The 11731-nt window shown below is 39.6% G+C and overlaps 1 protein-coding gene across 5 annotated transcripts in view; it reads left to right on the forward strand.

The window, feature by feature from the left end:
- BAK1 (BCL2 antagonist/killer 1) overlaps positions 1 to 7484 on the forward strand; it is a 30858-nt gene extending 23374 nt beyond the window's left edge. For all 5 annotated transcript variants that reach the window (XM_063297639.1, XM_063297637.1, XM_063297636.1 and 2 more), the window contains exon 6: positions 821 to 7484. In XM_063297639.1, the coding sequence (XP_063153709.1) occupies positions 821 to 925 (105 nt within the window). In that variant the 3' untranslated portion in view covers positions 926 to 7484. The remainder of the gene's footprint in view (positions 1 to 820) is intronic.
- The last annotated feature ends 4247 nt before the right edge of the window (positions 7485 to 11731 follow it).

An 11731-nucleotide genomic window follows, 5' to 3' on the forward strand; every position in this document is an offset into this window, starting at 1 on the left:
AACATGAATTTAAGCCAGAGACCATTGGAACTTATGGAACTTTTCAACTGGGTCAAATGATTGGCCTTTATAGCTTTGCATTGCTTGATGGAGGCTGTCCAGGATTGATTGACAGATTGATTGATTTGCTGCAATTTATATGCCGTTCAATTAAAAAATGCTCCAAGTGGTTTGGAGGAAGGGCATTCCTAAATCTTTTTGGAGATACTAGAGATGAAGGCTAACATTTTCTGCTTCTAAAGCATGCACTCTGCCACTGAACCATGAAGTTTTTACGGGCTCCTTTTATGACCTTTAGTCAGAGAAATAGGAGTCTGGAGAGTTCACTGAGACACCATTTTGTAGCTTCCACCTTCCCACCTTTCTCCATTTAGAAATCAGGAAAACATGTCACAGTTGTGTGTATATAATTCTATGGATTTATGCCAACAGCCCAAGTATTTGCACGTGTGTTCACAGAACATGTTCGGTGGATGCGCAAACAGCAAAATAATGCATTGACCATGATGAATAATTGTGAAGAAAGATGCACCGGAGATGGTTGTCTTTTTTCTAAGACTCAAGCATATACTTTTTAATTCTTCAGGTACTAGTGCTCCTTCCCAGAATTATACTTTTGGAAGGATATTCCAAGAGAAGATCTTCTTAAAACAGCCCTCCCCAATTTGATGCTTCCTCTCTTTGGGACTACAATTCCCACCCGTCCCAATAAGCATGCTGCTGCCAGTGCTGGGTGTTGTAATCCAACACCTCTGGAGAGCACCAGGTTGGAGAAGGCTAATACAGAATTGGGTCTATAACAGTACTCTTCTGTCTCTAGGTGGCAGCACTGAACTTGAGCAACGTTTATTTGAAATACATGGTGATTTTTGCAGCCACGATCTTGTTGGGCCACTTCGTTCTGCGGCGTTTCTTCAGTCAGTGACAGGAAAGGAGAATGCTGCTGGCTTGTTGCATGAGAAAGGAAGATCCAAGAAAGAACCAAAGGGAAAGTGATGCATGTTACCAGCTTCTGTTCCACCAGGGTATCTGTTTGTTTATCCTCTACGTGGTGATTCCAAAGCAAAATTTTAGTATTAAAAAGAAGGGTGGAACCAAGCATGGGGCAGAATTATTACATCGAGGCCATTGACCAGCAACTCTTCATGAGAAATGTCCAGGCAGGTGCTCATGGTGTTGCAGGTGAGAAAATGGATGCACTTTCCTCTGCAAGGTCTTTTTAAGAAGAACACATACTCTTCAAGAACATTCTCAGGACTAATCGAAGTCTTAACCAGCTGAATCTCATCACAGGAAGAGCAAAACTACATGGGACTATTCCTTGATCTGTGTAGACCTGTTCTGAGCAGTTTTTCTGCTCCTACAAGTTGGACTAGGTCTGAAATAATTGAGTGATTGTAGAGCTCTCTGGATTTATCTGAGAATCACATGCAAGATTAGATCCTCTAGATATGCGTATATCTAGATATTCTAGAGGAGAAGGGAAAAAAGTGATAGCTTCGATATTTTGTTAGAGTACAGGCACTTTTTCATTCACTTGATAATTGCTGTCCTAAGATAGTTGTAATGGTAGAGCAGCTCCTCTTACTTGCTTTGAAACAACGTTGCAATGAATCTTCTGTGGTGAAGAGAGTCAGCTGCTCGTAAAGGTTAAGAAATGAGGTCTTGCTTCTTTTCAGAGGATGGTGCTATGTTCCGCTCTTGATTAGTCATGATTGTGGTTCACCTTAAAGGGGGATGTGTGTTTGGGGTGAGTGACAAACATTTCTTCGGGTTCCATTATACTTGTTTATCTTGTTTATCTCTTCGACAATCGTTAAATGTGTCTGACACAAAGGATGGACAAAATGTGATTTCCTGCTGTCACAGGAGTTGGAACCTCTGCTTTCCCCAAGGGAAAATGGGCAGAATCCAGCCAAGTTGAGCACATTTTAAGGTTATCTCCTGTGAAATTAGTGAGGCTTGCTTCTGAGTAAATACACATATAATCAGGCTGCATCTTTTATTGATTTCAGTGGGAAGTTGAATATGTGCTTAAGCTTCCATCTGAAATCAATGGAATTTACAAGTGCTTAACATTGTTTGGATCATGCTTAACTGAAGTTCTTCCTTGCCTGTTTACCAAGCATCTCAGTAGAAATGCAGAATTCTTTGCAACAGAAGCAGGCAAATGTGCAAAGCTGAAATTTTCTATTCAGAGTAATTGTTTTTTAATCTTGGGAGGATTTTTTGTTGTCATTTTTTTAAAAAACCAAAGCTAATTCTAATATTTTCCCTCCAACACTCTCCCAAATGTTTATTTTGTATAGCTTTTTTCTGCTGCTGTCTTAGACATTTTGATGTCTAAGATAAAACTACTATGGATGTCAGGAAAAACTGAGATTTCGGATACAACTCTGTTTGCTTTCCACGCTTTATAAAGCCATAACTCAATAGTTGAACTTGATGAGTAGTTTTTCCTGTCATTCTGTTACCAAAAACTCTTAAGCAGATGACTTGAATATAGTATGAATATTTTTTTACATTTCTGAAGTTCTTTTTAAAAAGACACTCCAAAGATCTTCTGAATGCACATGTCAGAATTTTTTTTAATCTTCAATTTGAATACTGAAAAATATTAACAGTTTTCAGTTTGAACGTAATGATATCAATCTGAACCTGATCATAGTCTTAAAGGAATTGTCATGACAGGGGATATGTAAATACCTCTATTTCCTTTTATATGGATCAGTGTTTGAGGAGTTGGCCAATGTTTGAACCTCTTATGGTAGGAAAGTAATCTAGTACACTCATTTTAATGCACTTTTCTTCTTGAGTTTTCCTTAAACCTGTCTGTATGCATATTTTACCCTAATATACACATTTTTGTGTGCACATCTCCTTAATATATACATTTTTGTATGAATATTTTTGAGTTGCAAATTGTATCTCAAACTTACGAAAAGTGCAGATTTCAGTATGCAGATTCACATTGGTGAACCTGATAAGTTCCTGTGTCAATTGAACAAATGTCTCCCTTATTCCTAAACATGGCACTCTGCTGGTAGTGCTTTAAGTTATGGAACAAAACAGTTCTAAACCTTTAGAATAAAGCCATTTCCAGAAACTCCTGCAAATGAACTCTTTCTAAAGCCCTTCATATGTGAATGGCTCAGCACAGTAACTTAAGACAGGATGACTTACAGTTAGGGGGTTCAGGCAGATGCTTCTTGTAAGTAAGAGCTTTATGATGGTCATAGGTCCAACCAAAGCAAATAGTAGAATGCACAGTAAGTGTCACTAGTTGATCTGAAGCTTGCTCAGTTTTTCACTAGTGCAGTGCAGTAGATGGTTCTGTAGTCCACAAAACCTGTACAAAAGCAGCTGCTGATATATAGCAGTCCATACCAGAGACTACTTGGAAAGGCCTGAGCATTGAAAAACATCACCTTTTTTTAACATTAAGGTCAGCTGTTCTGCCAAGTGCTTGAAGGCATCTCTTGCAGCTAATTTTGCTTCCTTGATGCTGGGAATGAATTGGGTATTTTCCCTCAAGAACTTACTTTGAGGTCCTGTCACAAGCTTGCCCTACAGTCTCTCCCAAGTGTCACTTAGTGGGTGAATCTACCTTGGAACTCTCAGGTTTGGGTCCAAAGGAGACCAAGGCCCCAATTGCTGAAACTCAGTATAAACTATGGTCAGAAAATAGCAGGAGAAGGACTGCAATAGGAGCATCTTTCAGCCAGATGCAGGTTATCCTTAATGCCTTATAGACGCTTGCACAGACACTGTAGTATTCTGTGCTTTTTCCCCATTATTGGTTCTAGGGTTGCTTTGTTCAGATCTAGGTTTCTCTTCCTCCAGTTGATTCATTTATGCCGAGTAGCAAAGTTTTCATCTCTCACTCCTGTCATTATTCTGCTGCTTTTTACAGTTTTATGTGAAGGCCACAGTCATTCCCACACAATTCTGTTGCCTGGGGCTAACTTTGTCTATAGGCAGCATTGAGGCTGCTATCTTAGGTGCCTCCTAAGGACAGAAAGCTGATCGTTGTTTTTACTGTCAGAGGAGGAGAGCAGAAGTTGTGAGATTTTTCTGCCTCGGGTGTCAGAGTAATTTGGCTAGTTTTGGTGTGATAATCCTTGACTTTGCAAGCAGGAAAAGCAACAGACAATTTGCTCCTCTGCCTGCCAGGTGACAAGAAGTCTTGGGCTAACATGTTTTAGATGGATGTGAAAGTGAGCCCACAAATGAATAAACAACAAATAAATAGAGGATGCCCAATGAGATTTAGGAAGCAGACCTGGATATGACTGCCAAGGACATTTTCCAGAAGCTTGAGTAACTCTAGTTGATTAGTGCAAGCAAATAATTACATAGAATAAATGCCTAGCTACAGATAGGCATAAAAGAACATTATTTGCTTTGCTGCATAAGATGTTCCTGTGTCCACCTTTTGTCCTTCCCTGCAAATTGGGGAAAACGTGGCTCTCATTTCCATTGCCCTCATGGGTAGGATGCCAGAAGATTAATGAATACACTAGGATGAACCCACTGCATCTTACTATAAAGCATGCCAGTTTCTTCTCCTCTGCCTTTACTGGCCATGGATGCTTGGGACATTACTTGGTTAGGTGTTCCCCAAGACAAGACAGCATGTGGCCTTTTAACAGTTCATTGTAGGTAGAACTGCCATGGAATCCTGCTGAAAATTCCTTTTTTAATATATAAATTTTACTGGAAGTTTTACAAAGAAAACAAAAGAAAATCAACACAAACTAATAAAGAGTAAAAGGAGCAAAGAAGGAAAGAAAAAGTGCATAAAGAAAAAAAAGAAATAGAAGCTTCTGATTTCTTTTGCAGCAAATATAAGTACTATTACAAAATTAACTCTTACTCCATGGTTTAAAAAACGTTCACTTTTTTCTGTTATCCAGGTTTTTTTTCCCTAAACATCAAAACCACAAATCATAAGTGCATTTTTTTTCCATTTCATGCAAAATGTCTGTAAGGGGTTTCCAGTCAGCCATAAATGTAGCTATTGTTTTTTCTTTAATCACAGAAGTTAATTTAGCCATCTCTGCAAGTTCCATCATCTTCACCAGCGAATTCCTGCTGCAAATTCGAAGGCACACAAGGAATTCTAGCCAGGCTTATTAGCTCTGTTACCCCATCTGAACAGAAGGGTTGCCTTACACCACCTCCCAATCTGCCTGTCTCACTAGGAAAAACCATAGTGGTGGTAGAAAGTTGCCTGCCATTGCTAATTATACTGAGGTTCCCCAATAAGTTTTGAAGGCATGGCAGGATTCTCAGCCCAATTTAAAGACCAAAGCCATCTTGCCAGCTACTACAGTATTGTTTACAGGAGGGGGAGAGAGAGAACTACTAAGGGAATGTCTGATAATAAATATGCCACACCTTTCATGTTGCCTTGAATCTGTCAAGGTAGACCTCTCTCCCAATTCCCTTCAGATGTATTGGACTATACCCCCTCCCCCCAAATCTCTATCCATCTTAGTCAATGAGACATGCTAGCAGGGTATTATGGGACTTGTAAGCCAAAACAGGTGAAAGGTGACCGACAGGAAGCTCTGGCATGGGCTGGTCCATGAAGAGTCAGAAGCAACTGAATGAATAAACAAAACCCAAAACAACTGAAGGATACCAAGTTAGGGAGAGCTACTTCAAGGGTTGCCCTTGTTTCCAGGAAGGACTGAATAGAGAACTCTTAAGAGCAGCTGCAGAAATGGTGGAGAGGTTACCTCACTGTTTTATAGAAGCATTTTTGTGACAGTCATAGGAGCCAGACTGCCTGATAACTTGAATGAACTTGAAGGATATGTCAATAACAATTCATTCTTACAGTTTCCCAATTCTGCCAAGTATGCATATCAGTAAAAGAATTCCTAAGGGCACAGAATTTAATATTTCTAGCAATATGAGAATTCCAGTCAGGCAAGAACAAGTTCCTAATGGTTTTATAAAGGCTTGTCAGCTGGAACTGGAATTGCTCCAGTAGATACATTGTGCAGCCTTAGAAATGTCTGCTACTGACATCTTAGAAGATGTAGGTATGATATCTGTTAAGCTGTGGTACAGTGGAGTTCAGCTTTCTGAACGCCTGAGTTTTCTTTAAAAGAATGTATTTAGCCCATTTGATTGTGAAAATATTTTGAAAACTGGGTAATCCTGTTGAAATTGAGCCAGAGTAGTAGCAATATAACATTTCCAATAGTTACTAGGGAAGCTCTGTTGAACTCCATAATTTCTTGTGCCTCTCCGTAACTAACAGATTGACATCTTCAAAATAAGTATTACAGATTACAGAATTTTCCATTTTTGGTTTAAAATTTGAGTAGTTTGGGCACAGCATTTTAACCCATAAACATGTAAGACAGAGCCTGATACAACTATATCTCTGCCACCCTATCGATTTAAGGTGTATTTGCTTCAACACATGAAGAACGTGACATGAATGGTTTCTGAGAACTGGATAGCACCATTTGATTTAAATTCTCCATCTGAGCCATGGGAACATGTTCCTCATTAAAGCATTGTAAACAGTCCCGATGACTTGTGTGGCAGCTTAGAATTTACATCCATGAAAGATGAAGGCGGTGGTTTACTAAATGGAAACTGTCCAGTTGATGAAGAAATATGTTGGGGTTTTTTTTAGTTGGTTATAGTTTTTTTTAAGTTACATACTTGAATAATGTAATAATGAATGACTTTGCTTTGTGCCCTATTTAAAAGTTTATTGTTTCCATGCATCATACCCAGGTTTAGAACCCCCTTTCCTCAGGAATTTAAAGGGAATTAAGCAAACACAATAGAGCAGTGTTTCCCAACCTTGCCAACTTTTAAGATGTGTGGACTTCAACTCCCAGAATTCCCATGCTGGCTGGGAAACACTGTTTAAGTGGTACTAGCCTATCTGCCAATCAGCCAGAATCCCCCTTTCCGTTATTTTATTTAGAAATCAGAGTCACCAGGGAAAGCGAGAGCTTTCCACTCACAAAATACCCCTGGAAAAGAGCTGCAGTCTTCAAATCACTTAGGTAGGGACCATTAAGTCCAACTATAGATAGCAGACTTTGGAATAAATTCAGATCTTGAAGAATCTTGTTGGGATCATAACTATCCTTTCAACTTGCACTGGGTTGAGGTTTGGAATTATTATCAATGCAGTTAAATACAGGATAGCATCTAGCAGAGATATTTCATCTGACCTCAATATACCAAGAAGGAGAGACTTCTGTTGGTGTTGGGCAAAGAAAATAATCATGTCTCAAGCAAAAAAGAACCACAGGTGGGCTCCATTCTACCTCCATCATAGAAAAAAGGAAGTGACTCTCCATAGGGGTGCTATTGTTTCTGGAGATACAGAGAATGTGTCTTGCCACATGCCATAAATGTACAAGCATTTCATTGTATGCCATATCCCTGAGGAAATGTATTGAGTTTTTCCCAGAAAGCTGAATCTTTTACATACTTCTGATTTTTTTAATAAAATGCTTAAATTGTGAAGTGCCTAGCACACTGTTTGTGCAAAATAAATGCTATATAGCAGTATCTGTTTATATATATATACACACACACACACACATATATATATATGTATATTAACAGAGGTTAAAATAAAGTATGTGTTTATTCAGATGCTTCTACACTCTGAGCACAGAACTCCAAACATAAGGCATATTTAAAGGTTTGTTTTTGTTTTTTTTAAAGAAAATCATTGAAAACATAGGTGCTTTGAAAGGTACCTATGATTTATGGTCACCACACTGGAAAGTGCATGCCATAAAACGTATTGATAATGCTATATCCAGGATTGGATGAAGGGTAGCAGCTTGAATATGCAATTTTTTCTTCCTGCTTTTCTGTTTCTAAAGATTAAGATTGTATTTCCCATGTTGACAGTCTGATGAGCACAGACAATTAAAGGGAATTGGAAATGACAAGAAGTTAATGAAGGAAGAAGTCAGTTAACTTATATAGCCATAATGGTACTGTTCGACATGGAAAATAGAAAGGAAGACTTAGGCTGCAATCTGATATGGTGGGGGTGCATCCCTTTCAGAGCTGAGGGCCATTCTTGGCCTTTAAATGGCACGCCGGTGGCCCACATTTCAAAAAGCAGCAAGGCAAGGACACAAAGCTGTATTTCGATTCATTTCAATTTCATTCAATTTAAAACTAGAGATCCCTTTAAACTGTTTTATTTCAATTTTGAGTACAAACTGCAGCCCATGCACAAAAAGGCCTCTTGTGAGCACCAACAGCAGCTGGCCAAAGCTCAGAATGCTCCTTTTGTTGGCTCAGGGTGGGATGTTTCACACACTTGCATGCTTAGGATGGTTCAAAGCAAAAATGCTTTGCACAGCTGTGATTAAACCTAATTAAATATAGCAAATATTTGTATGTTTGCTTTCACATTGAAAATTACAGTTCAGGATGACTTTTGGGAAGGCTCTGGAAGCATTATCCAAAGTGGCTGAGGGGGTGCAAATTGGGCAGTTCTGCTGTCCACTCTTGCCCATGATTAAGGCCTGTTGAATTCCAGTGGGCTTATTTATCAGTAGATATGTACAGAATTGCAGTATTGTAGGGTTTTCAAAAAATGGAGGTGGTCACCATCATCCTGTGTGGGCATTTATTGTACGCCCACAAAAATATCAGCTTGCTTTCAAGCAAGTGTGTATCTTTATTATATTACTATAAGACTGTTATTTATCTATTATGTGTGGGAACCATTGCTAAGAAAGTGATTTATGTTGTACCCAATTTTCTGTAGTATGGGGAAGACAATGACCCTCCAAATGAATGTTTGACTCCAGTTTCCATCACCTTTGGCCCCTAACCCTAATGGAAACTGGAGTTCCCATGGCTTCACCCATTGCCCAACTCTGTTGCAGAAAAACTAAAGGTACATTTGTTAATATTTTTTTTTATTGTCTTGGTTTGCAATCTGTTTAAACACATAAGAGAGTCCCCCTTTTTAGGGGAAGATGGGCGGTAATAGAAATGGGAATAATAAATAAATAAAAACAGTAACAAAAAGCAAGAGAATATTAAATAATATCTGAAAATTAAAAAGTCACCTGGTTTTAACTGTTGGCTTATTATAGTAATTCCCGTGGAAGCTATTTGGCTCTGTGTCTGCAGCTGTTCAAAGAACTCACGCGAATTTTGAAATGTGAACATATACACACTTAGTCCCAGTGACATTCCAACCATTAACTAGAGATAGCCACCCTTTGGATCTCAGAGCCTTCATTTCTTCTCCCCAGGGAGTTTTGGGCTTCTGCTCAGCACAGTGTTGTTGTTTTTTAAAGAATCCTTTTGTCACCAATATGTAAAGTATACCTGTCCTGTTTTTCAACTAGTAAAGGAAATATTATGCACTCTGTAAAGCAGAAGACTCCAAATATTTTGGATCAGGAAGAAGATTTGAAATTTTGAGAATATATTGAGTGCCCTCACAAAATGGCTGCTATACAAGGCATGACCAATCACAAAACACCAATTTCCGGAAAGCAAATATGTTTTAAGGATACCACAATAGGAGAAAAAGTTTTATTCTCAGTTTGGAATAAAATGACCCAACTTGGAATGATTTTTCTGAACATTTTGCATTGATTGTGTGCCAAGAAACAAAATTCAGAACTTTGTGTTCTATCATATAGAGCAATGAAAACTCAAAACAAGTCTCTTGCTCTCTTCTATAAAAGTCTCTTTACCACTGGGGTGGTGGTGCTATAGGGTGGGTGTTAGGAAATGAATGCTTTCTGCCCACAAGTTCATCAAAGAATTGGCCAAGGGATTTTTTTTTTAATGTCTAGAATAATTTTTTAAAAGCTCTCAAAACATGTTTTCTTCAGAACTCATACTATTGGAAATGGCTGGCCACAGAATGTTTTAGTTTCAGATAATTTTGTATACTCCTAATACTTTGCTCCCTGCCTTACAGCTGAGGCCATGAAAAGCTGCACTGCTCCACATCAAGGAGACACTTCAGTGTGGATTGCTGCAACAATCCAATTTGAAGCAGCTCTTACAGTCAAAAAATCAGGTTGCCTCAGGTCAAGCCATTTCACTCTGGTGGAAAAGGTCATTTGCTCAGAAGCTTCCTTTAACTGACTGATCCAGCACTTCAAAGGTGGTAGGCAGTGGGGCTCTATGGGGTTTGAAACAAGCACTTTAATTCAACGAAACCTGGATCAAATCAGCTCTATCAAAGTGCTTGTTTTAAGCCCCATTAGAGCCCCATTGTCTACCACCTTCCAGTATTTATAATAAAATGCCTATAGACTCATGTGGAATTCAAAGGTTTCTTAAAAGTAAAGCTGAAGTTGGGAATTGATGCTTGGTTGACCTCCAATTTTAAATTTTAAGTGTGGGAGGAGTGTTTTGGAAAGTCAGATGGGACAGAAGCTGACTGCTGCCACAGACACCATATTGGGCATCCCAATTATAAAGAAAGAGGGCAGCAGTCTTTTGCTAATGGGGCAGAAAAGTTGCCCCCAAGTTTAAGCCTCCCATAAAAATGTATAGACTTGACATCATGGAAGAACCACTGAAGTTGAGTGAAAGTAGTCTGAATAACTAATTAATAAATGAAAGAGGGCATTAAATACACACCCTTTCTGCTGACGGAGCAATGCTGAACAAGGCTATTGTTACCTTTCCAGCACCGGAGATATGTCTGTGCTCTGAAATTTTCCTGCTGCTGAGTAACATTCCCATCATGCATCTCCTACCAAGAAGCCCTTTGGCTTTGCCTTGCAGTCTACCATCCTCGCGGATGAATGGAGCAATGGAGCTCTTCTAGCACCCTTATAGTCCTTGAAAATTTGGGCACAGAGAAAAAGAAGAGCATCCTAGCCGTCATGGCAAGCCCTGTCAACCACAAGCCATGTTGCTGAACAAGGAGCAGGGTGCTTAAAATTATGAGATTGTCTATTCTTAACGCCCTGCCTGTCAGCAGATTGGGCAGCGGCCCATATAAAGACGCAGAAAGAATGCTCGCTCACAGCCGCACCTGCTGTCACAGGCTCTTCCCCACTTTGTTCAGAGAAAGGTTAAATTGTAATGAAAGACAAACAGTCCTCATAAAAGGTGCAGCTGTCTACACCGCCAAGCCTCCTAATGTGCCTCTCAGCTTCATTTATCATCAAGGGGGATGATACAGTAAATGAAAAGTTTGCACACACACTCTTGTCAATGAAGCCAGCATTGGAGCAAGGACATTTCAGTCCAGAACCGTCTTTGCTACTGATTTTCCACTTCACAAGGAGCATAATTGTCTGCCTGGGTGAGGTAGAGAGACGGGATGAGAGCAGGCAGAAGGGAGAGTGGCCACAGAGAAGAGAACCAGCAGTCAGAAAGGCCCTCGGACTCTAACCCTGTATTTGTCACTTTTTACAAGGCAGAATCCTAAATACAAATTAAATACAACAGAGGCAGCTAGAAGGAGCTGACCTGTGTCCTGTTGCTGCTGTCAGTGTTTCCATCAAGTCCTCGGCTGTATCACAAGTGCAGCAAATCTTCCACTCCAGCACCCATGGTCTGGACCTGGACCCCCAGGATTAATTCAGAATGTTTATTACTTCCTTTTATTTACAGTATATTTTAATCTGCACCAGCCTATTAGGGTAGGGCCTCCTTTCTAGCTTTTGGCACAGAGGTGAGAGTCTAGAGCAGTGATTCTCAAGCTCAGCAACTTTAAGATGCTTGGTTGACCTCC

This window comes from Candoia aspera, chromosome 3 (assembly GCF_035149785.1).
Source record: "Candoia aspera isolate rCanAsp1 chromosome 3, rCanAsp1.hap2, whole genome shotgun sequence".
NCBI lineage: Eukaryota > Metazoa > Chordata > Lepidosauria > Squamata > Boidae > Candoia > Candoia aspera.